Source organism: Chiloscyllium punctatum, chromosome 10 (assembly GCF_047496795.1).
Source record: "Chiloscyllium punctatum isolate Juve2018m chromosome 10, sChiPun1.3, whole genome shotgun sequence".
Lineage (NCBI taxonomy): Eukaryota > Metazoa > Chordata > Chondrichthyes > Orectolobiformes > Hemiscylliidae > Chiloscyllium > Chiloscyllium punctatum.
The window spans coordinates 50712276-50739886 of record NC_092748.1 but is presented as its reverse complement, the minus strand read 5'-3'; the positions used below and the strand labels follow the sequence as shown (position 1 = coordinate 50739886).

The window sequence follows — 27611 nt, the reverse complement described above, 5'->3', positions numbered from 1 at the left end:
TCAGTTTCTGCTCAGTAGCAATGCCCAGGATGATTGTGGGGAACTCAATGATAGCAATATCACAACGCCAGTAGGCAATGGTTAAATAATCTCTTGTTGAAGATGGTCATTGCTCAGCACTTGCATGGCATAAATGTCAGTTGTCACTAGTCAGCTCAAACCCCGATGTTGTCAAGATCTTGTGGCATTCGGTCATATACACTCCAGCATCTGAGAAAGTGCGATTATTCGCAAATATTCCCACTTCTGACCTTATGATGGCAGAAAGATCACTGATGAAGTCGTTGAAGATGGTTGGGCCTCAGACAGGACCTGAGGAACTCCTCCAAAGTAATGCTCTTTTCAACAACTAATTGTATAAATCAACAGTGAAAAAGAACTTGGGAATGGATCATAATTACAATTTTCTGACATTTTTTCTATTATTAGTGCAAACGCTTTGATGAGCATCCAAATGAAAAAAAAACTGTGCATTTTCAAATGTGCTTGAAACTCAATATCAAAAGGGAAGACAATTTTCACTCTCAATTTTACTCCCTTCATGTTACAACCCAATCTCCATGCTGCCTCAAACAGAACTTCCGCCCACAATCTAATTTACCTTTACTGAAGACAATATTTTTTGCTTGGCTACAGAAATGTGAAGTGTTTGTGTAAATTTAAATATATTACATGTAGCACACAATATAGATATTGCAATGTGCTAAGGAGATAACCTGGGCTGCAGTGAAGTATGAGGACTGAATCTGTGGACCTGCAATTTCTTGTGTTGCTTAAATATTGGAAGTCAACCAAACTCCAAGTTAGAACATGGATCCTTGGTGTACAAAACACATGGGAAAATGATCAACATGCTCATTTGTCATTGAATTCAGTAAAGGAACTATATTTTCTAAACTGGTTCCAAGGTCTTTGATTTTGATGCACTGAGACATTTCACCTAAATTTTTCAATCCTCTCTCATCAGATGGAAAATTGTCTTCCTGTCATCTAAATGGGATGCAACAGTGGGCTGCAAATTTAGTAAAAACCCAAGCATGGCCAAGTTAAGCAATTACTTATATAGTGATGACTATTTTGAAGAATTGTGAAGGTTATGAAAAAAAGACAAAGATAATCACATTTGCAAAGCAACAGCAGCCTTTAAGATAAACAAAAAAGAGAAAATATTATCGACTAATAACTTAGTTAATGCAAATTATTGTTCTCACAATTCTCTCAAATTTCCAAGAAGCTTAGAAAAATCATCTCTCACTGGATTTATCCACATGCTTCACCACTCCTTAGGAAACAGGACACTGCTGGGACTCACGTTTCACTCTTGCAACTCAAAGGCACTGTTAACTTTAAACTGCAGAGGCATTTACTTTCCTATCTGTATCGACATGCACTCACACTTAAAACCTCTTGAACTATGTTTATATGTCTGCCATTGATATCACAGAAACCCTAAAGTGCAAGAAGAGGTCACTTAGACAATCAAGTCTGCACCAACCCTCCAAACAGCATCCCACCCAGACCGGCTTCCTCAACCAATCTATGTAACCCTGCACTAACTGCAATGTTTAAAGATTAAATGGGAATCTCACTCTGGACATTAATGTAATATTAAAGAGTTAAACTGCACTGTCTTTGGGTGGGGATGACAATCATGAAAGAATGCAGATAACCATCCATTGTAATTTACACTTCATTTAGGCAATCATTTGTTATTACTTCCCTGCTGTTGTCAAGTTAAACTATAATTCAATCTCTTGCATCCAGAAATGCTTTCTGACCAATGGTGTGTCGCATCTGCATTGTCTTCGGAGATCACGGAGTCAGGAAATACTCTGCATAATGATTCCCCAGAATTAGGGCATTAGCATTTGCATCATCTCAGAGGATGATCTCATTCTGCCATTGTACCTCGGGTAACATGCGACTGTGAGTAACTGGGGGTTATCATGAGAGGTATGTGACTGTGGGAGAGTGGACAGAGCATCTGCACACCTGGCTAACTGACCTTCATAAAGGGGATGTTTTCTTTTTGTTCAATGCCTCACTTTGACTCAACCTCACACGCCTGTGAGACGGTCACCTAGCTTGTATAAGCTTTAATAAACTTTAACTGTTTGCAGAAGTTGGTGTGCAGGAATTGCATCTCACGTGCAAAACCTTGGGAAAAGAACCTAACATGTGGCGGTAAGATTCCAACGTACATGGAGCTTTCAGGTGGACTGAATAAGCGATCGCCTGAGTGTTGGTTGCGTGACATGGATCGGCTAAGCTTCACCTTGATCTCTCGCTCTCTCTCTCTAAACCAACCATTCAGTCGACCCTTTGTTTCCTGGGACTCGGTGATGATGGAATCTTTGATGTAGCTCGTACACTTACACACCAATGAGTCGCTTTGTGCAAAGCTGGGTTTTAGAAAAGTTTGAACTGGGGTTAGAGTCGCCAGACATATACAGTTAAATTGGGGTTAACGCCCCCACAATTAAATCTGGGTTAGAGCCCAGGTGTGAATTGGCGTAGAGTCCCCCCAGTTAAAATTTGTTTCAGAGTCCCAGAGCTATAAAGGCATTAGAGTTCTAGGTAAAAATGAGTTCAAAGTCCTCTTGGGAAAAAGAAGTTTAAAGTCCTCTAATGGTGAGATTTGAAGCTTGGGAGTAAAAAAGGTTAGAATTTGATACTTCTTAAAATTGTTGCCTTTGTACCCCATGCTGCCCCTACTTTTAGACAAAATGCCGTCATTGGGAAAAGGGGGAGAAAGTGGAGCCAGTCTGCTCAAGCCCCAACAGTAAAGCGCATTGACCGCTGGGGAAGCCTTTCCCAGGTCTTTGTACTGGGGAAGGAGAGTGGCTTGGACTGCTGCACCGTGTGCTCAGCTGCGAGGCTTTGTTTTTGTGGGTGGGATTGTGTTGAGAGAGTACAGCTGGTCTTTCTTTCCTTCATGACCTCATCCGGTAGTGAGGTGGAGGATGTTTTCATGATCTTTTTGTGTGCACAAAGCAGGCACTGTCGGGTTCGCAGACCTTTGGGAATCTTGGACCAAAACCTGTGGTTTTTTTCTGTGCCATGGTGGTTGCTTGGGAATCTGTGGACATCATTTATTTCTTTCCAAATCTGGTGTGGATCTTTTTGGGGTCCATCGTTTTGACTCCTCGGTTTCCATTTCATGGATCATCACCAGGTGAACTGGGGGGGGGGGTCTCTCTCTCTCAAATGTGCGCGCTATTCCTTCATATTAAAATGAGATGAATTCTGACCAGAGGCTTTTCAAATAAAAGAGCAAGAAATGCTGAAATTAAGGTTGTACTAATACTTAGATCAGAAAAGGAAGTTTCAACGTAAATTGTGCCATGCTGTAAGTGTTTGATAGTTAAATATATTCATTTGTTAAAATCCTGGTTTGGAAAACCCTTTTAAGTAACTGTTTTGCCTTATTTGAATTAGGATCTCAATTCAATGCGTTTTGCAGGTTATGTAATGGAGCAGATTTTGTTTTTACGTTGAAATTGTACAACATGATTTTTAAAATGTGTTTTAAAATTAACCAACTTGTAACCTGAAAGCAAATTGATCGAGTACCATGAGCCCCTGATTTGTTTGAAATTCTACAATGCCTGTTTAAAAAAAAACAGTTGGGTCAGTGGTCATGCTTTAGCCAGATGAGAGTATGACATTAAAATATCTTTGCTGCTGTGTTTTTACTGCAGAGTGTTCAGAAAAAGAAGAGAGCATTTTGAGTTTGATGTTTTGTTAAGATTCTCGAGAATGTTCAAAATTGAGGCTGAGCTGTTTAAATTCTGTTAATTCTTGTTAAGACTTCATTGGCCCACTTCATATTACAAAGTCAAAGAATGTTGATCTCTACCAAAGTTGCTACTGTAATTCCGACTGTTTTATTTGGGAAGTTTCATTTGGAGAACATATTTAATATATTCAACATCTGTTGAATATTAGAGATTTAAATCTGAACTGAAACCAACTCTCCAATTACTAAAGCACAGGAAAGATTTTGTTGGTTTCCTGCTGTTCTAGATTTTGGAAATACTTTTCCTGACAGCTTTCACATTAGCCAAGTATTAATTTGTTAAAGGAAAATAATTTTTCAAGAATGTGAATGGAGTCCCCTGAAGGTTTGATTTTAGGACCATTGATTGTTGCTTATAATTGACTGAATTGTTTAGGCTGTACAATTTAGAAGTTTACGGATTGTTAAAAACCTAATAATGTCCAAAATAGTGAACAGAGCAACAGACTTCAAGACGATTAATAATGTTGAAATAGGCAGACACAATTTAATGTAGTTAAATGCGTGACTGTCTTCATACTAATAACCACTTTGGCAAAGAAGGAATGTGAGAGGAAATGCAAAGATACTTCCAACATCATCTCAAGAGTTTCTCCATTCACAGGTAAAGCACACCTTCGAACCACTGCCCACCCCTCCACAATCTGATCCAATGGATGAAGCTAACAACAGTGAAGAGGAGGGTGGTATGCTTTTTGTCAGTGGCCTTCCTATGGACATTAAACCACGTGAGCATTACCTTGTCTTTCAATCATTTAAGGGATATGAAGGTTCACTGAACAAGCTAACATCAAAACAGCCAGTTGGCTTTGTTACATTTAACAGCAGAGTGGGAGTAGAAGCAGCAAAGAATGCTGCGTTCACCTACGCTGCTGCAGGCTCAGATATACTGGCATCCTCCATCTGAAACGCTTCCAGAAGGATAGAAGTCAGGTTAGTTTTGTTAAGTATTTAACTGCCTTTATCCAATTCAGATTTCTCCCTGGAATGATGCAGAAGGACAGACTGAATTTTGTTTTCAGGTTGGACTTTACTGAAGGAGAGTTTGGACAACTGGCTCATTTCTACTTGATTTGGAGGGGATGGAGTGGTCACTAAGGACTGTGAATTTAAGCACTTTACTGATGAACTTTTTTTCCCCACATGGGAGGGTTCAGTAAATTCTATTTACTGTATGAACTTGTAATTTCTGTTATAATAATCATTGCATGTTGTGTATTAATAACTTGCTTAAGTCCTGGCAGTAACATTCTTATGAAAGGTCGTAGTCCCATCTAGGTAGTTATCATGGAATCATAAAAGGGAGGAATGTAATGTCAAAAGATGAAATGAGAATATCTCCCTAGACATTAACGTAATATTACAGGGTTAAACTGCACTGTCTTTGGGTGAGGATGACTATCATGAAAGAATGCGGATGACCATCCATTGTAATTTACACTTCGTTTAGACAGTCATTTGCTATTACTACCCAGTTATTGTAAAGTTAAATTATAATTCAATCTCTTCCACCCAGAAATGCTTTCTGGCCAGAGGTATGTCACACCTGTATTGTCTTGGGAGATCACAGAGTCAGGGAATCATCTGCATAACAATTCCCCGGGATTAGAACATTAGTATTAGTATTATTTCAGAGGGTGATCTCATCTTGCCATTGTATCTGAGGTAACATGTGACTTGAGTAACTGGGGGTTGTCGAGTGGCATGTGACTGTGGGAGTGGCCAGAGCATCTGTAAGCATGGCCAACTGATCTGTGCAAAGGAGATGTGTTTCCTTTGTTCAAGGCCTCCCTTTGACTCAACATCCCACGCAAGGGGTTTGGGGGGTGGGGGGTGTCATCTAGCTTGTACAAGCTTTAATAAACATTAACTGTTTGCAGAGGTTAGTGTGTGAGAATTTCATCTCATGTATGAAACCTTCGGAAAAGAACCTACCATTACCATGGCCAATCTACCTAACCTGCACATCCTTGGACTGTGGGCAGGAAAAAAAAAGCACTTGGCAGAAACCCACACAGAACATGCAAACTCCAGAGACAGTTGCCCAATGATGGATCAAACCCAGGTCCCTGGTATTCAAGTAGTATTTTTTTTATTTTCCTTGTGTTTAGTGCATAATTCCACTGCTTGACTCAGGAAAACTTTGGAATTGGATCTCAACTTGTGATCTGGTTTACTAACTTTAATACAAGTGTGATAGCAACACGATAAAAGAACAAAAATAATTTTGGATTGTCATCAAAAGAAAGCGAAAAAGATGGAGCGCTGATGTCCACTTTACTTGCTCAAATTAACATGTCGAAGCAAGTACTTTGTCAGCTTTTTGGTCTGCCCTATTGCTCTGCCTCTGTCTAACTTTGCATCAAAACCCCGATCATAATTCACACTATTAGAATTGGAATATATCTTGATGTCTTCAAGGTTTGACTTTTAAAACTTATCAACACTGAACTGAGAGTACAATTGTCCAGTTTCATCTGGACAACGTATGTAATGTAATTTCTGTCATTCCAAGTGAAAATAATAAAATAATAGCATGAGGGGTGAAGGCAGAAATAGAGGACAAGATTCTCCAAGGAGAAATTCAACACTAACATAACATGAAGTGCTGAATATTGCATGATAGAACATAAGACATAGGAGCAGAAATTAGGCCATTTATAAACACACTATGTGGTAGGTACAACAAGTTAACTCTCATTTTCATATTACACACACTTCACACAACTACCTGAATGAGGCATATGGAAGGTAACGATGCCACCTTAAACTTCAGGTTACACAATGAAGTATGATCTTTTGTCAAACAATGGGATGGTTGAATATATTTAGCCTTTTGGTAACATTATGAAGTTCTTGTATCAACTAATTGCGTGTAACTGATTTCAATGAACGAACAAATTCAACGTTCTGCATTAACAAGGCAGTCATTCAGAGACTGGCCAGCATCAGTAATTGTTGATAGACTCCAATCCAACTGGCAGGTGAAAGGCTTCTGCATCAGCCATCAATGGCAACAATCAGAATGACTGGATGCTTTCCTCTCCAAACTCAAGAACTAAACAAGACACTATTGGCATGATTTACAGTAAATTATTTTGTTTACTCTACAGGACAATAACAAAAACAGATTTGCTTCTTCTTGATGATACCAATTCCAAACATTAATGACTTTGGCACCCAGCAGAGATCTCCAACATCTATCAAAATCTTCTCCATCCATGTGTCAGCTCGAGTGACCCTTCTTCAAACTGGGTTCTGAAGAACGGTCACTGGATCCAAACGCTGACTTCTCCTCCTCTCCACAGATGCTGCCAGACTTGTCTCACCAGCAATTTTTGTTTTTGTTTCAGATTACCAGCATCTGCAGTTCTTTGTGTTTTTTTTCTACATCCGTGTTGTCTTATTGCACAAGTTAACCATTCACTCATGAACTTTGAGATTCAAATTACCCTGTTGACATGTTAAATTCTCGAAGTAATTAGATAATTAGTTACAGCACAGTACAGGCCCTTTGACCCTTGATGTTGCACCAACCTGTGAAATTAATCAGATGCCCATCTAATCTACACATTCCATTATTATCTATATGTATGCCCAATGCCCATTTAAAAGCCCTTAACAGTGACAAGTCTACTATTCTTGCAGGTGGGTCATTCCATGCCCCTACTATTCTTGAAGTAAAGAAATTACTGCTGATATCTGTCCTAAATCTATTAGCCCTCAATTTAAGGCTATGTCCCCTTCATCATCCGTCCAAAAAAGGCTTTCACTGTCCACCCTATCTCACCCTCTGATTATCTTATACGACTCGATTAAGTCACCTCGCAAACCTTCTTCTCTCCAACAAAAATAGCATCAGTTCCCTCAGCCTTTCCTCCTAAGACCCTCCTTCCATACCAGGCAACATCCTGCGAAATCTCCTCCGAACCCTTTCCAAAGCTTTCACATCCTTTCTATAATGTAGTGACCAGAACTGTATGCAATACTCCAGGTGCGGCCTTACCAGTGTCTTGAGCAGCTGAAGCATGACCTCATGGCTCCAAAACATAGTTCACCTGCAATAAACGCCAACACACCATATGCCTTCTTAACAACCCTATCAACCTGGGTGGTAACTTTCAGGAATTTGTGCACCTGCACATCGAGAACTCTCTGTTCATCTGCACTGCCAAGAGCTTTACCATTAGCCCAATACTTTGCATTTCTGTTACTTTTTCTGAAGTAAACTACCTCTCACTTTTCCTCATTAAGCTCCATTTACCACCTCTCAGTCCAGCTCTGCATCTTATCTGTGTCCCTCTGTAACCCACAACATCCTTTGGCACTATCCACAATTCTGTCTACCTTAGTGTCATTCACAAATTTACTAACCCGTCCTTATCCGCCCATATCCAGATCATTTATAAAAATCACAAACAGCAGTGGCCCCAAAACAGATCCTTGTGGCACACCATTGGTAACTGAGCTCCAAGATGAATATTTCCCATTAACCAACACTGTCTTCTTTCAGCTAGCCAATTTCTAACACAAACTGCTCAATCACCTTTAATCTCAAAACTTCATTGTTTGTACAATAGCCTACTGCGGGGAACTTTATCAAATGTCTTACTGAAGTCCATGTACACCATATCAACTGCTTTACCTTCATCCACATGTTTTGTCATCTGCTTGAAGAACTCAATAAGATTTGTGAGGCATGAGCTACCCTTCACAAAACCGTGCTGACTATCCCTAATCAAATTATTCTTTTCCAGTTGATTATAAATCCTATCTCTTGTAACTTTTTCCAACACCTTACCCACAACCAAAGTAAGGCTCACTGGCCCATATTTACCAGGGTTGCCCCAATTCCCCTCCTTAAACAAGGGAACAACATTTGCTATCCTCCACTCTTCTGAAACTACTCCTGTCGACAATGATGACATAAAGATCGAAGCCAAACGCTCTGCAAACTTCTCTGTGACTTCCCAGAGAATCAGAGGATAAATCCCACCCGGCCCAGGGGTCTTGTCTATTTTCAAATCTTCCAAAATGACTAACAACTCCTTTTTGTCAACCGCAATCCTACCTAATCCAGTAGCCTGTATCAACGTATTCTCACCAACATTGGCCTTTTCCAATGTGAATACTGATGAAAAGTCTTCATTAAGCGCTTCTCCTATGTCCTCAGATTCCACACACAACTTCCCATTACTGTCTTTGATTGGCCTAATCTTACTCTCATCATTCTTTTATTCCTGATACACCTACAGAAGGCCTTAGGGTTTTTCTGATCCGATCTGCCAACAACTTCACACGTTCCCTCCTGGCTCTTCTTAACCCTCTCTTTAGATATTTTCTGGCTAACTTATAACTCTCAAGCCCCCTAACTGAGCCTTCACACTTCATCCTCACAAAAACCTTCTTCTTTCTCTTGACAAGAGCTTCAACTTCTTTAGTAAACCATGGCTCCCCTCTCTCAACAACTACCTCCCTACCTGATCGGGATATACTTATCAAGGACCCGCAGTAGTGTTGTTCCTTGAATAAGCTCCACCTTTCAAGTGTGCCCATCCCCTGCAGTTTCCTTCCCCATCCTAAATCTTGCCTAATCGCATCATAATGGCCTTCCCCCCGCCTCCCCCCACATTATACCTCTTTCGTTGCAGTATATACCTATCCCTGCTCATTGCTATTGTAAACATAACCAAACTGTGGTCACTATTGCCAAATTGTTCACCTACTTTCAAATCTAACACCTGGCCAGGTTCGTTCCCCAGTACCAAATCCAATGTGACATTGCCCCTTGTTGGCCTGTCTACATACTGGGTCAGATAACCCTCCTGCACACATTGAACAAAAACTGACCCACCCAAACTACTTGAACTATTAGTATTCCCAGTCGATATTGGGAAAGTTAAAGCCCCCATAACAATACCCTGTTACTCTCCCTCTTATTGAGAATCATCTTTGCTATCCTTTCCTCTACAGCCCTGGAAATATTCAGAGGCCGAAAGCAAACTCCCAACAGGCTGACTCTCCTTTTCTGTTTCTAATCTCAGATGAATCCTCAAACATTGCCTCAGCTGCTGTAATATTACCCCTGATTAACAATGCCGTCCTCCCCCCACCACCTTCTCTGTTCTTACTGAAACATCTAAATCCCAGAGTATGCAACCACCATTCCTGTCCCTCCTCTAGCCATGTCTCTGAAATGGCCACAACATCGAGATCCTAAGTACCAACCCATGCTGCAAGTTCGCCCATCTTATTCCAGATGCTCCTGGCATTGTAGCACAAACATTTCAAACCAACATCCTGATTGCCGGTGCCCTCTTGCAACTTTGTAAACCTTTCCCTGACCTCACTACCCTCAACCTGCTGTACACTGGAAATACAATTCAGGTTCCATCCCCCTACTGCATCAGTTTAAACCCCTGCAAAGAGCATTAGCAAATTCCCCCCCCCCCCCCCCTGTAAGATATTGGTATCCCTCTGGTTCAGGCGAAGACCATCCTGTTCATAGAGTTCCCACCTTCCCCTATTCCCTTTACTTCACTTCCCGTTAAATCAACCAAGTGAATTGAAGAGGCTTTCTGGAAGACAATTTGTATGTAATTATTGACTTATGCTGCTACTTTCATTAAATACTATCATAAACAAAGTCATGAAGCTATTCAATGCACTTAATCCCAAGGGGCTTACTGACCTTCAAATTTTATTAACTTTCTTGGAACCTATCCTGACACAGGAACTTAAGAGCTTGCAACCAAACACAATGTTCCAGTGCAACTCGTTTATTTGAACAATTAATCCTGGTATTATAAGATGTTTGAAATTCAATCTGAACAAATACAAAAGCAATTATTGTATAGCAGACAAAGCAATATCTAAGAAAGCTATTCATATGAACTTCCAAAATACATGAACGCTCCAACCAAGGTACTGCTGCTAAAATTGACACTACGAATTGAAATTTTTGTCCTTTAAGAAACTGGTAAGACAATTAAATGATAGAGAAGCAATGAGAAGCAAGTACTTGAATTGGAAAATAACAAGGATTCCCTTTAAGAAACTCCCTTGAGGCATTAAATGTTCATTATTCACTGCACTGACTTAAATAACACAAGACAGAGTCATATCCAAGTTTTCCAATGATACGAAAATTGTTGAAGTGCTACGGAGACAGGATAGCAGCATAAACATAGGAGATGTTGATGGATTCAGTAATTGAGCAAAACTATTACAAATAATAAGGCTATCCATATTGAAGGAAAAATGGGTTTGATCCCAGTATTATTTAAGTTGCTGAAAAGCTCAGAAGATTTAAGTTAAACTTTAAATTAAGAGGAACCTCAATTATCCAAAGGACATGGGCGGGGAGTATTTCATTCAATTAATTAAATTCCAGATAGTTGAATGCCTGATAACATAGCATAGCCAGACATCAGGACCTTGCAATCTTGCTGGATAATCCGATATTTGGATAATCAAGGCTGCTCTGTATTTTGGGATCCATGAACATAGATCAGAAACATTTTGGTGAAGTATAAAAAAGAAACAACAAAGCCAATGGAATATATTTTTAATAATAACACATTAAAAACAAGGCAAGTTGCAGCTTGACTTTGCTTTTCTAGAATATATGAAGTTAAAGGGTGACTTGATTTACGTTTGTTTTTAAAGGGGTTTGAAGGATTTGAAAGGAGGAAGAATCTTATCTATTTCTCAAGGATATGAGAAATAGAATCTTCATAAGCCAAACTAAATATTGGCAAACAGTTTTTTATGTAACGAGTTGTAGAATTGTGGGATTGATTTTAAACCTTTGATCAAAATCTGGAAAATAGATATGGGCCAAGAAACATAGATCATACATCAAAGAAACACACATCAGCCAGGATATCAATGAATCGCAGAACAAACTCACAGGGTTAAATGGCCTACTGTTGTTCCAGTATTTTTCATGATTCTTTCCTGAAGGAAAACCAGCTCAATGAGATATAGTCTTCGCAAAAGTATTACATTCTCACTTCTCATTTAAAAGGCTTTAGATTCAAAACCATGAGCACAGACTTTAATCAGAAAGAAATAGCTGCTCTGCTTCTCATGATGTATTCCCATCTGCCCTCTCAAGTAACATTAATGCTTCCACAACATTCACATGAGAACTGGGAGCTCTCCTGCAATCTGGCCAACAAATGTGCTTTAACCACATTTTGCAGTGCGACCGCAAAATAATTTTTGGCTTGTGAAACAATTGGGACATCCAGTGGTTATGATATGCATGATCTGAGTCATATCTTTCATCAGCGTATTTGTGAAAACCATGTTTGAGCTTCATTTTGTTCACAACTTCAGTCATGTCAAGCAGAAACATGCTAACAAATGAAGCGTGAAAAGCACTTTGCTGTAACAAGGACAAAAACTTTGCCCAGGCTGTCCTAGCACATTTCACAGTCATCAAAGAAGCTTTGGGATAAACCACCCACAATAAATGACTGATGATCCACGAAATGGAGAAACTCAATAGTGAAAGATTATGAAAAAAAACATCACAGAAAGTCTCAACTACTTGAACAGTTCAAAAGTGCTCACCCACATCATTTGTGAAAGACTATTAAATTATTTTATTGTTTCAATTAGAGGTGGGGTCAAAGTTAAGCTCACATACATAGGCAAATGGAGACATGTGCAGCAAAAGAGCAGAAAACTATGGAAAAGTTAAATCTTTTATTCTGGAAGGTTTACAAGAAACTGTGGGGCTTGGTATAGTGGGGTAACAGAAAATACATGTGGCTTACTTACTAAAGAGATCAAGTTGGCGCATACTTTCAGATAATTAACTCAATCAATAATAATTACATCTAACTCATACACCTAATCCTGTGAGTTGCGTTTAAAGGAGTGATATTGAAACACAACCTCTCAGAACGTAGGCAATACGGTTGCACAGTGGTTAGCACTGCTGCCTCACAGCGCCAGAGACCCGGGTTCAATTCCCGCCTCCGGCGACTGTCTGTGTGTAATGTTAGCACATTCTCTCCGTGTCTGCATGGGTTTCCTCCGAATGCTCCGGTTTCCTCCCACAGTCCAAAGATGTACAGGTTAGGTGAACTGGCCATGCTAAATTGCCCGTAGAGTTAGGTGCATTAGTTAGGGGAATTGGTCTGGGTGGGTGACTCTTCGGAGGGTCAGTTCGGACTAGTTGGGCCGAAGGACCTGTTTCACACTGTAGGGAATCTAATCTAATCAGAACATGTTTTTGTGGTGCAATGGATAGCATCTCTGCCATTTAGCCAGAAGCTCCAGGTTTGAGTCCCATCCTAGTCGGAATTGGTTGGCAGTTAAAGATTATGCTCACAGCAGGCCAAACAGGTTCATTAAAATCATAACACATTTTTACATACAAATTAGATTGTTTCTCCTTCTATCAGATGTTTAAAAATAGATATTGGCATTTCTACTTTCTTTTAAATTCTCTGGTTAAATTATTTAACAGTGAAACACATGATGCAGAAATAGCAATGCACACAGAAAATTAATGCAGAATTTGTTACCGTTTGCCTTTTGTCCCATTAAGGTTTTCACCCAAGTCATCATCATGTTGGATTATTTTTATCTCTATTTAATTATGTTCAGTGCCATTTCGAATGTTTGGAGCAAAAAACATTAATTACAGCAACACCAAATACTGTGATAGTGTACCAGAGTTAAAGGTGTGACAGAGTTCAACAAAGAGATGAGTAAACTCTTTGCACAAACCCTGGTATACATTTTTTGCCAAGGTAAATATTCTTGTCAAAACAAAACTAAATCATAACAACATTAGGAATGCTGTATTTTCTCCAGACATGCAGCTGGAAGTCATCAGCAGTGTCTAACTCAAATATATTAAATTGCTCATTTCATATTTCCTCGTACATATTCTAAAATCATTAAACATGACACATGCGTGTACAACAACATAGCAAGGGAAGACAGAGTTGAGATTATCAACATTTGTTTGTTTCAAACAGGTTTATTTTATATGTGGATTGCACAAAACAGCAGTAATTTAAAGTTAGTATCTCAGAAGTGCTGAAAAATCTGCTTACCTTGATTGAATAGCAAGATAAATTGTACGACGAAATGAAACGAGATTTACTTCCGTCTTGTCATGTATAGTGAGTTTCTTTTCCCCTAAAAAAAAATTGAAAAGTCTGCATTCATTTTCAAACTTAATATCCAAGTTAGTCAACAGGCTAACCTCTTGATGAATTGCTTGACCATTTTATGGATGAGACCAGAGCATAGCAACTGACAGTTTCTGTCTAACTGTATTATCAGACACTGATGGAAAGTGACTGTGAAAATACTCCACGTGCACTGCACAATGCATCAAGAGTTTGATATGAACGCCTTGTAGCAAAGTAATCACTGTTCAACGTTCTCCTTGATAAGCAAGTTATTTATGAAAATGTTGTGATAACAAGATTTTAAATAATTACGCTTTGGGACTATGACTACGAATTATGATAAATTAAGAATACACTGTCTATTCTGAAGTCTGTCTCTCAATAAATCAAGACTATGTTTAGTTTAGATTGAAAGAAGGCTTAAGAGACTGTCTTGCTGAGCAGGTAAAGGTATTCATGTTTGGAGATAAGCATAGCTGTGATTAAGTTTGCCCTGAGTACAGAGTCTCCCAAAGTCCCAAAAAGGTGTTGCTGGATTGATTCAAACATTTGTGTTTGAAATTAACTATTTACCTTAAGAATGAAAGGGAGTTGGGATCAAAGATACAGTCATTATTTGTCCCTGGATGCAAGGTTTGTTGTGGGGAAAAGGGTGAAAGGGGTTATTCTGAGATGAAATTACAGGTTTCCCTACAAATCAATGAATAAACTAAAATGGTTGTTTTTGAGAGCAGAGAAAAGGTTGTTGGACTTTGTAAAGGATTGCAGCCAGGTGCAAGAAGACGTTGCTCTCGAAGCAAAGAGATGCAGCTTGCAGCCATCTAAAGACTTGAGGAAATTTGCCTCGGTATGGATACAGAATGAAGAATTTTTGGAACAAACTTCACTGCTGATGGTGGATTAAAGGAACTTTCCAAAATCCAAGGAAAACATCTTATGACAAAGTTTCAACACTGCAAAAAGGAGATACTATGGACTGTTGGCACTGAGGACTCATTCTGTGGAATTGGCCATGTGTATTACAGAAGTACACAGAAATACAGAAGTACAACTTTTACCCCGTAGCTTCAAGTGTAACTTACCAATTAAAAAAGGAAATGGTCTTGAGTTCAAAGAAGTTTTGCAGTAATTTGCTGAAGTAAAAACTTAAAGTGAAATTTTGCCATGTCATTGTTTCAGCTTTAAACTGAAGGTGCAAATTTCTTTTTAAGCATTGTCATTGTTGACAAAGGTTGTGACAAAACCAAAATGTTAGATGCAATATACAGACTAAAAGTTGTTTTTACTCTAGAATAGATGCTGCAACTGAAAAACAAACAGATCACACCATCCTTTGTATTACATGACGTTCTCATCACAGAATAGCAAAATGTGCGACATTACAGACTCTCATCTTTGAAGATTTTTCTCTGTATCAAACTTCACTCTAAATTCACCCAAATTGGAAAGATGGCCAAAGACATCAGCTCCAAAACTTTTCCAAGTCTTGGAGCTTGGCAAGCAATTTGACTACTGTCCTCCACTGCAGAGACTCCTGGCAGTTCTCAAACACTGCTTGAATATTTTAACGAATTCCTCAATTCTCAGTTCACAATTTTGCTATACAATTTTGCTCACTGCTTTACTAAAGTTAATTTACATTTTCAAAAGCTTGTGTGCTCCAAAAATTGCGAACACAATTTAATAGCAACATCTTAATTTAAATGAATTCAAATCTTATGTTCGCCAGTAGATCTAAAATCTCAATGCATTAGAATAATATTCTTAGATAAAGAAACTAAATATGAGACTTGAAAGGGGCAAGTAAAAAGTGCAGGGTTAATAGCAAACTCAAAAACAGAAAACATAAATAAGCATATTTAACTAACATCAGACGTTCAGAGGAGTAGATAATACAAAATTAATAGAAAAAACTATGTAAGTTAGCTCACTGAGCTTGAAGGTTTGTTTTCAGACATCTCGTCACCATACAAGGTGCAGCTTGCACCTTGTATGGTGACGAGAACCTCCGGCGAAGAGGAGGTTCTCATCCTCCTCGTTCAATGAGAACCTCCAGCGAAGTGCTGGTGGTATGTCCCGTCTCTCTATTTATAGGTCCTGGTTTCTTAAGGCGGGTGATGTCATTTCCAGTTCTTTTTTTCAAGGGAAGGGAGATAGGATCTAAATCAATGTGTTTACTGATGAGTGCTGGTTACAATGCCATGCCTCTAAGAATTCTCGTTTGTGCCTTTCTTTCGCCTGTACTAGGATTTGTGTGTTGTCCCAGTCAAAGTGGTGTCCCTCTTTGTCTGTATGTATAGAAACGAGCAATAGTGGGTCTTTTTTTTTTGGTCAGTTGTTCTTGTATCCTGGTGGCAAGTTTCCTGCTCGTTTGTCCAATGTAGTCTTTTTCACAGCCCTTCCATGGTATGTTGTAACTTACATTAGTTTTGTTGGCAGGTTCATTCGTGGTAGGTGAATCCTTTAGGTTCATTCGTCGCTGTTTAAATGTGTTGGTAGGTTTGTGGGCTACCATGATGCCAAGGGGTGTCAGTAGTCTCTAAGTCATTTCTGATATGTTTTCGACGCAAGGTAATGTGGCTATAGTTTTTTGCTGCATTGTTTGGGTTTGTTTCTGAGGAATCAGTGGATTGCAGATACTGATACTTACCAGCAGGTGGCAATAGACCAGACCCCCACAACTACAAAACAGAATCTCATCCTTTCTCACAGCACTTAAAAAAAAATCAGGAGAATTAAACAGGACAGATTTGTAAAACATGAAACCAGATGGATCCAAAACACCAAGCTTCTATGGATTACCAAAAATGTACAAACCTGGTGCCGCCCTCAGACCCACAGTCTCCCTACTTGGTACACCAACATACAGACTAGCCAAAGAACTCCATCAAAAACGAAAACACCTAATGGAAAATTCATGCCACTCCATTCACTCCACCCAAGAATTCCTGAACCAAGACACCAAGAGAGAAGAGGATGAAATAATGGTCTCATTTGACATTACAACCTTTTTCACATCAATTAACATCGACCTGGCCAAAGGAACACTGGCATCACTACTCGGAAAACCAGGACCACAAACACCAGACAGCACCAACTTCATCAGCAAAGACAACATCCTCAAGCTACTGGACCTGTGCCTCACCACCCACTTCACATTCAATGACAAAACCTACAAACAAGTCAACGGAACATCTATGGGATCACCAATATCAGGGCTCATTGCGGAAGCAGTCATGGAGAGACTCAACAAGCTGCCCTCCCATCTACCCAACCCAAACTTTGGGTCCACTACGTGGATGACACCTTTGTCATCACAAAACGGAACAAATTAGAGGAAACAGACAACATCAACAACAAAATCCTGACAGGCAGAAAATTCACAAAAGAGGAGGAGAATGACAACAGACTCCCATAAATGTGACAGCTAAATGTTTTGTTAACGGAGAGCTTCAAACCAGCATCTGCAGAAAAACAACAAACACAGAACAAATACTTAACTTCAGAAGCAATCATCCCAGCAACCACAAACAGGGCTGCATCAAGACATTATTTCAACGAGCTACATCACACTGCAGCACCCAAGAACTACAAAAAGCAGAAGAAAACTATCTATACACTGTTTTCAAGAAAAACCGATACCCAATAAACACAATCTGCCAATTCCTCAGAAACAAACCCAAACAGGCAGACACAATGCAACCAAAGACTATATTACCTTACATCAAAGGCATATCAGAAATGAGTTCCAGACTACTCAGACTCCTTGGCATCATGGTAGCCCACAAGCCTACCAACACACTTAAACAGTAACGAATGAACCAAAAGGATCCATTAGATACTACCAGCAAACCTAACGTCATTTACAAGATATCCTGCAAGAACAGCAAAAAACACTATATTGGACAAACTAGTAGGAAACCTGCCACCAGGATAAATGAACACCAACTGGCCACCAAAAGACATAACGCACTCTCACTAGTTTCTATAGGTACAGACAAAAAAAGGACACCACTTTGACTGGGACAACACACACATTGTAGGACAGGCGAAATAAAGACATGCATGAGAATTCTGAGAAGCATGGCATTCTAACCAGAACTCCATCTATAAACACATTGATTTAGATTCCATTTATCTTCCCTTGAAAAAAGAACAGGAATGTTCTTAATACCCACCTTAATACAGGGGAACCTCGATTATCCAAACATGATGGGCGGGCACTATTTCGTTCGAATAATCGATTAAATGCCTTTCCTCTGGGGCTTGGAGTTTTTAAAGTCTGCTCCCCGTTCAGGAGACTGCAGCAGCACACAGAATGCGAGGGCCCCCCCACCCCCATCTGACACTGCCCTCGCTCCAACCCCACCCCCCCCCCCCCCCCCCCCCCCCACCCCACCCGCACACACCCGACCCCTCTCCGGGGCAGCTGGACTGGACGGCAACTTCAAGATTGCTGCTGCTGTTGCCTTTGTGGGATAGGTCTCCAAATAGCGCGCACACACATGCAGCAACAGCCACACACACAACTTTGACAGGTTCAACATTTGCCCTGTACAGGACAATGTTAGAGAGATTATGTGGGGAAGGGGGGGGTTTAGGGTTCACCCCGTGTAGAACACCAGGGAAAGTATAGGGAGAGAGAGAGTGCAGGCAGTCAGTCATTTGGAGACAGTGCCTGTTTAATCAATGTAAACAAAAGACGCGATCAGTGTTGGAAACACATCTTTGATGTAATGTTTCCATCAGGACCTCGAGATCTCCTTCGGATAATCTGATTTTCGGATAATTCGTATTTGGATAATCAAAGTTCTTCTGTAAACCAAGACCTATAAATAGGGAGGCAGGACATACCACCAGCACTTCACTGGAGACTCTCACTGATGATGTCACCAATATGGTGATGAAATATCTGTAAACAAACCTTCCAGCTCAGCGAGCTAACTTACATACTTATCATCAACCTGAGCTGCAAATCTTCTCAAAAATCAATAGGGGAAAAAGTGCCTTGAAGTGCATAAAAAAACCATTAAACATTAAACTGTTCTTCCAATAATCTCAATAATTGGGACAAGTTCAGGAAGTCTGAAAAGCCACCAATGTTATACCCTTATTCAAATAGGGAGGGAGATCAAAACAATTAATGCAACATCAATTAGCTGAACATCTATTGTTGAGGAAAATATGAGAATATATGACACAGGATGCAATACACTGCATTTAGAAATCCATAATATAGTCTAGCAGAGTTGGCATGGTTTCATGAGGTAACATGAGGACAGCTAAAGAGGAAACAGTACATGTTATATATTTAGATTTTCAAAGGCATTGAGTGAAATACTGCACAAAAGGCTACTTGACATAACAGCCCATGGCGTTGGGGATAGTGTATTAATACGGATGAAGAATTAACTAACTAACATAAGACAGAGTGCATTGTCAGGATGGCAACCTCTAACTTGTGGACTGCCAGAGGGATTAGTGCTGGGGCCATAATTACTTACAATAAACACTAACAATTTGGATGATAAAGGTGAACATACTACTGGCAAGTTTGTGGATGACAAAAATAGATGGAAAGGCAAGCAGTAAAGATGACACAGAGTCGACAGTGGGACACAGATTAAGTGAGTGATCAAAAACCTGGCATATGAAAAATAATGTTGGAAAATATGGGTTATCCATTTTGGCAGCAAGAATAGAAATTAATATTATTTAAATACAAAAAGACTGCAGCAAACAAGAATTTGAGGGGACCAGTGCCTCCATCACACAAAGCAATTGTACATGTTTAGTGGATAATAGTAAAGGAAAACGTCCCTCATTAAACTCTCTATATCCCTCTCACAATGTGCCTTTCCACCTACTTTTGTGTTGTCTGCAATTCTGGCTACAGTACATCCACTTCCTTTCTCCAAGTGACTCATATATAGTGGGGAAGCAACGGCCCAGTGGTATTATCACAAGACTATTAATTCAGAAATTCAGTTCATGTTCTGGGGATTCAGGTCCAAATTCTGCCATGGCGGATGGGGAAATTGAATTCAATCAAGGATCTGAAATTAAGGGTCTGACAGTGACCATGAAAGAAACCACTGTCAATCATCAGGAAAAACCCCACCTGACTCAGTAATGTCCTTAAGGGAAAGAAATCTGCCATCCTTACCTGGTCTGTCCTACACAGGACTTCAGACCCACAGCAATGTTGTTGGCTCTTAACACCCCTCTGGGCAATAAATGCTAGCCCAACCAACAGTGGAATTGGGACATCATGTTAAGGCTGTACAGGATATTGGTAGTGCCTCTACTGGATTGCTGTGTGCAGTTCCGGTTACTTTGTTGTAGGAAGGATATTACTAAACTGGAAAAGGTTTGGAGAAGGTTTACCAATGTTACTGGGAATGGAGGTCTGAATTATAAAAACAGGCTAGATAGGTTGAAATTCTCTTAACTGCAGCGTACGAGATTGAGGAGTGACCTTATTGAGGTTTTTAATATAAGGGGCAGAGATAGGGTGAATAGCAAGGGTCACTTCCCTAGGGTGGGGAGAGGTTCAAACCTCGGGGCACATTTTAAAATGAGAGGACAAAGATTTGAAAAGGACATGAGGGGTAACTTTTTTGTTGCAGAGTGGGCGAACTGTTATAGGAAGTGTTGGATGCAGGTACAAATACAACATTTAAAAGGTATTTGATTAAATACATGAATAGAAAAAGTTGAGGAATATGGGTCAAATGCAGACAAATGGGACGAGTTTAGTTTGGTAACATGGTTGGTGTGGACTAGTTGGACCTAAGGGTCTGTTTCTACGCTGTATGACTCTGAGACTCATTGTCAGACAGCAGCTTTACAAAATGGGATCAACAGCAATGGTTGAGAAATCAACTTGAGAATTGTCAACATATGTTAGGTGATTGACCTCATACTGACAGACGTTGAAGGGCAGCATAGCATTGAGGACAACATCAAACATAAAACAGTGCAGCACAGAAAAAGGCCCTTTGGCCCACCATGTCTGTGCCGACCATGATGTAATTCTAAACTAATCCCTTCTGCCTGCAAATGGCTCAAATCCCTCTATTCCCTGCTTGTTTATGTGTCTACCTAAATGTCTGGTAAATACTGTTATCGTATCTACTTCAACTCTCCCCCCTGACAATGCACTCCAAACTCCAACCACCCTCCATGTCTTTAAAATTTGCTTTTAAAACCCTCCCCCTCTCACCTTCAACCTCTGTCCCCACATATGTCACGTTTTCAACCTTGGGAAATGACTCCAATAATACACCCTATCCATCAGGTCGCTTCTCAACCTCTGACCCTCTACTGGAAACAGTCCAAGTTTGTCCAACCTTTCCTTATAGAGAAGACACTTCCATTCAGGCAACATCCTTGTAAACTTTTCCTGCACTCTCTACAAAGCCACCATATCCTTCCTCTAGGGTATGGTGACCAGAATGGCACACAGTACTCCAAATGTGGCCTAGGTCTTATACAGCCTCAACATGTCAATTTTTATACTCAATGCCTGACCAAAGAAGATAAGCATGCCAGAAAGTGAACACCACAGATATATGTAAGCAAACCTTAATTCTTAATGCTTTTAATGTCAGAGATAAAGGCAACTATGCTCATGGAAACTCAAGTTCCAATTAATAGTGCTCTAATCATAAGATATTGCTCCCCCAACTGCAACAGTTGCCACACTCTCAAGTACTTAATTTGTTACAAAGACCTCTGGGATGCCCTATAGGCATGACACAAATGGAAATATGTGTTCCTTCTTGTCTTTTCTGGGATCAAATCTTGAATTCCCAACCTAACACCAATTTGGGAACATCACTCCTAATGCTGTAACAGTTCAAGGGCAAGACCCAATACCACTCACAAAGCAACGAGAGATGGGAAATAAATACAGCTTTGCCAGAACTAAATGTTTCAGGAACAGATTTGAATGACAAGAACACCATCTTCTGATTTTAAAAAAAAACTACTTGGGGGGGGTTCCATAAAATCTGAACAATAAATATTTGATAATTCATAGAAGAGATTCCTGTGATATTAAATGCCAAAACTACATGCATGTAAGTAAGGCTGTTGCCAAGCCCAACAAATCTTAGAGACTTATAAATTTATAGTTTTAGGATAGTAGAGCTAAAACCTGTAATATTAAAATTAAGAAGGTTAAAGCACTCACCTTCTTCCTCATCTCCATCCTCATCATTGTCATTATCGCTATCATCAGCACCATCATCATCACCATCATCGTCGTCTTCACCTCCAGAGGCAGAGTCACTGCTACCTTCATCAAGGATTTCTACGTGGAAGACATTTATGATGAATGCACAGTTTTTAACAATAGTGTACACATCACATTTTTTTCTACTGTTCAAAAGCAATAAATCATTATTCCGTACTGACTATGCTTAATGTTTACAGAAATAATATTCAAAGAACTGGTGATCAATATTCAAGGCAAGAAGCAAGCATATTGCATATTAAAGCAGAGTAAATCTTGAAACCAAATGTCAAAACGATCTACGTATGGCAACAGCTGGAGAAATGGTTGGATAAAAATTAATACACTTGTGCAACCTTGATCTTAACATGTACCCCTATTCAAAGTCAATAAGCAGTAGCTTTTACCTTATCGTTAGGTTTTAATCTTTCATTAAATCATGAATTACAAAACTCACCTCTTTTTAATTCTTTGTACTTTTGTTCATTGTCAAGGAAATCTGAATCCATCTTGAAGACATCTATATTTGAAACAATTTTCAAAGTGAAATTTAGTTTTTCAAGCACCCACAAGTGAAGTAACTGTTATGATGCTTAATTAATTAAAGATTTAATTATCTAACAACAGAAATGACAAGTTTGTTAAGTAATTGCTGAGATCTTCTGGTCACTTTCAACAGTGACATTTGTTGTCAACCACTATTGAAACTGAGGCCTTTTCTTTGAACTTGAACATGAGGGGTTGCCTATTCTAGTTAAAGAATATATCCATTAACAAACAAACGCAGACATGAAGGCTTATGGTAAAGTACGCAAGTGCCATAGCCATGGTCCTTTTGATGTCCGCATCTCAAGAAATGTCCCCTTAAGATTCAGGAGGTTTGCAGTGTTATGGTGAGGATCAAATTTTTTTTTAAACTATTTTAACCTGGTAAAACATTTTCACAGTTTTTGTGGACTTTTATAATCATTAACTTATGCAAACATGAAGGAACTTTGACAAGAAGCAAAAAAAGGTTTTAAATTTAATGAACAGTAAAGTGCATTTAGTCACCGAGTGCACTGTTTCTTTGATTTGATTCCTAAGTGGATTCTAAATGGACACAGCTGAATTTGATGAGAAGAGAGCTGTTGGCCAAGTCCAGATGATTAACAGACCGAGTCTTCTACAGCAAATGTTTGGCAGAGTTTAGGGCATCTAGTGCAAGTCTACAATCAGGACATCAGAGGCATCCAGGGAGGTTCAGGCAGTTTAACTGCGCCAACTGTAAATTCAAAGTTGCTGGTTAAATATGGACACAAACGTGGCTAAAACATTGTCTTGGTTCTGACACACAATGGTGACAAACATCTGAATGTTCATCATGACTTCCATCATAAGATCTGACCTATGTGTACTTCCGGTAGTTTTTTTAGTAAATTCACATGAAATCATTGACATCATAATCCAATATAGCCACCACACCATTCCAGGAAATTATTCTACATACTTTATTTCCATTGCAGAAAACTGAACAGAAGAAAATCAAGCACCAAGGAAAATCTTCCATGTATGCAATATAGTTGATTTTCAGTAGTTGAGAAATTCTGTAATACTTTTTGTTCAAATACATACTTAGCATATCCTCAGGATTGTATTCATCTTCTAAAGGAAGCATATGGGTAAACTGATCCTCTTCCTCAACTAGATCAAGACCTTCAGGGATAATGGGGTGATCCTTAAATCCATCCTTCCGAATTGCAAACATGACTTCAATCATATACTGGACACGTTTATCAATCTGAGATTCATGAAGGATATTGCGAAGACGTTCAAATATAGCTGCAAAAAGAATCACAAGTTGAGCAACAAGTAAAATTTGAGTTAATTACGCTAAATTGCTGCACGAGTTCAGCTCCATAATTACCATTAATGCCTCGCGGAGAAACCTCTGTTAACTTCATTCCACACTCCTTCAGAAAAGCTATTGACACTTCAACGCTGTCATCGGTGGGTCGCTCAAGCAGCAATGTAAGCATTTCTAACGACAGCACTTCATGAGCCTAATTCAGGAGAAAGGAAATATTTTCATGGTCTGTTATTTTCAAATTTAGCCTTTATTTTTTAAAGGGACAATTGGTTTCTCTCATGAGTCTTGAACAAAAGGAATCTTACTTGCCCCCCCCTTGAAATTCCACATCCTTCATGTTGCATCATTACCTAGTTTGTCAACTTACATCACTGTTCCCTGAGGTCAAAACAGAATGGACTCAAATGTAGAATCTGCAGTAATGAGAGTTCAGTCTGCTGCTCTTCAAATGAAATATTGGTATGAAATCCTGTTTGCCTGTTCCAATATCACAAGCTTAATATCCTACACCACTACTCAAAGAAAATTAGTAGAACAGGAGGTTATGCAAAATTGTCTCAAGGAAATTTTTTGTGCTTGAGACAAAGAAAAATGGGGAATAGCAAATGGAAGATGCACTGAATAATTAATTTGCCTTGGAACTAACAGTAGAAAAGAAGGATGAACTGCCATAAGTTCTAAGGAAATTAACAATGGATTGACAACAGAGACTGAATAAAACTAATACAAGTAAAATATCAATAATGAGGAAATTAAATTAAACAGTGACGAAACCAGAGGACCTGACAGTTCCAGAGTATGTTAAAGGACATAGGGGAGCACATTATGGATTTCCTAGCTATAATCTTTCAGAGTTCACTAAATAAAGAGTCGTGTTGATGCCTAATTGAAGGTAAAGTGGACAACACAAAATTAACCTGCCCAGAGTTACCCAATTGATTCACTGTCATTAGGAGGTCACGCACAGCCAGTCCTCATTTCAATGCAGGCAACATTTGTACCCTGTTGGGAAACGAATTGCACTGCACAGAAACCACATGCACCAAGCAGCCTTCCCTTTACCCGGGTATAAATTTGAACAAGAGAAGTGCCAGGCCATCATACATGATATTCAGTCAGATCCTTACAGTTAGCTCTGGCACTGAGCCTACATTCATAGCTAGTTTGAGCTGAAAACTGCAGCTACTGAGTCGCTGGACTTGAGTTGGTTCCTATAAGACACAGGAGTGTGTCAGCATTTGTGAGGATCACTGAAGGAAGAATGGCCTCTCATTCCTGCTGCAGATGACTCAGACAAAGACTGTGTTGGAGTATTTCCTACAAAATGCACACACGTTTGCTACATCAGCAGGTCTGCTAAATAGCCTCCATGGCAGAGGCTATAACACAGAACATACAGCACTTTTCGCGCTCGATGGAAACAGTGAGAATGTTCACGGTAATACTGCAGGACTGAACAACGATGGACAGTCTGCTGTTTCAGTTTTCACTGCAACGCAGAAGAGGATCTCTTCAGAATCTCAGTGCAAGAGTGGAAACTGAGGCCATCACATTTCTAGCAGGGGGCGTGCAGGCTCAAGTAACTACTATTGTACATATGGATCTTCACACATGATGGGAAATACAGTTTCCTATAACAATGTGTGTTCCAGAACTGCTGAAGTGCCATCCCATGGGAGCGATTGTGGACCTTTGAGCACAAACATGCTGTATGCTCTCAGGTCAACAGCATTCATGATTCTGCCACTGCTAGTCTACCAGTGTGATTACTATTGCTCCTGAGCCAGGAGTACCAGATTGAAGATGACAATGCTGAGCAAATGCAATCCAAAGCTTGACTGCAACATCAATACTACTCAAGGGCATTCAAAATGTGGTCTCACCACTGCGCGAAATATCTGCTGTATAACATTCTCACTTTTATGTTCAGTTTTTCTTGTAATAAAGGCTTGTATTTTATTAATCCTCTTGATTATATGCTCTAACTGCAGACTAAATTTTGTGACATATGCACAAGAAAATCTCGATTGCTCTACACGTTGAAACAGTGCAGTATTTTTCCAGTGAAAAAATTCTCTGCTTTTTCATTCTTTCTGCCAAAGCGAACAAACTTGTTTTCTGACATCATAATTCATCTGCCGGATTTTTGCTCGCTCACTTCAACTATCCATGTCAGTCTGCATTCTTATGTCATCTTCATCACATACATTCTACCCCATCTTTGTGATTTATACATTTCACCACCATGCCTTCAACCAACTCATCGAAGTCCTTAATTGCAAAAGTTTGAGAGCCCAGCACAGATCCCTGCAAGACCCGTCATGTCAATCTCGAAAAGACCCATTTGATGCATCATGTTTTCTGCCATCCAGCCAATCTTATATCCATTCGACTATCAGTATGCCATATTCAGTACTATTAATATACCCTGAACCCTTACGGCAATATTGCAGTGGGTCCATAATTCTTCCTTCCAAATAGCACAGCACGGGTACCTGCACCACAGGGATTGCAAGAAGACAGCTCTAATTCACTTCTTTGAAGAGAATTAATAAAGGATAATAAGTGTTCACTTCGCCACTGACGCTCATACATCCCAAACAGAGGAGAAAAAAATTTAGCAATTTTTTCTGAGCCATGCTTCAACTGTTAGATAGCACTGTATAGGAACACTAAGTTAGGCACAACATCTACAAGCCAGTGAACCAAGGCAATTTACCAGCGTGATCGATGGTGGAGGAAGAACAGCCAAAATTCCCATTATTTCCTTGTCATGGGTCCTCAAATAAATTTTTGACTTTCACTTTTGAGAAGGTGTGGTATGTTCGCAAAATCTGTGTTGTGGTAAAGTCAACTGAAAGGTGACACACAGCACAGCACTAGAAACAAGGCAGCCCTCTCAGGTAGAGATTGCAAATATCCAAATGTCTAGGCAATAAAAACAATGAAATTCCTGCTTTGCAACATCAATTGAATGCTTTTAAGTGTTGCACTTGGTTTAAAATTTCTTGTTGAAGTTGCCTTCAACTTGTGTAATGGAATGTTGGAAAGGAGTCACAAGCCAAAACACATTGCTCTCTTGCCGTATCAAAGCCAACAGAAGGTGGAAATTGCACACTCTGGGAGAAAAAATGCCTCACAGGTGTCGTCAGCATGGTGGACGTTCAAGATAAATGTTTTGATGAATTTCACACTATTTCTAGTTTTCGGATTACTCACTGACATGGGAAACACAGAGACATCTGCATACAGTCAATGGCTGCAATCCTGACAAGCAGATGCATCCTTTCATTTCTCAATCAAGGCAAAAGTGAAGTATTCCTTTGCTTCTTCTATAACCTCACAAATACCTCGGTTCACTAGGAAATGTGGCACATTGCAGGTCCTTAAGCTGGAAGCAACCATTTGTGTTGGAAAAAATATGCAGAGTTCTTCAGTGTTACTGGTACAGTCTTTCTCACTCTTTCTTAAGGTTACTGGTCTTTGTAAAGGTGGTGACAAGTACATCACTACCTTCTTAATGGAAGTAAACCTTGAGCTACAATTCGAAGATTATAGATTGTA

General features: G+C 39.6%; 1 protein-coding gene across 2 annotated transcripts in view; it reads right to left on the bottom strand.

Annotated features, from left to right (window-relative positions):
* Nucleotides 1-27611, bottom strand: part of cwc22 (CWC22 spliceosome associated protein homolog) — a 108602-nt gene that overhangs the window by 28651 nt on the left and 52340 nt on the right. For both annotated transcript variants that reach the window (XM_072579094.1, XM_072579095.1), the window contains 5 exons: nt 24105-24240; nt 23813-24019; nt 22656-22718; nt 22157-22276; nt 13879-13963 (listed from right to left, as the gene is read on the bottom strand). In XM_072579094.1, coding sequence (XP_072435195.1) covers nt 13879-13963; nt 22157-22276; nt 22656-22718; nt 23813-24019; nt 24105-24240 — 611 coding nt within the window. The remainder of the gene's footprint in view (nt 1-13878; nt 13964-22156; nt 22277-22655; nt 22719-23812; nt 24020-24104; nt 24241-27611) is intronic.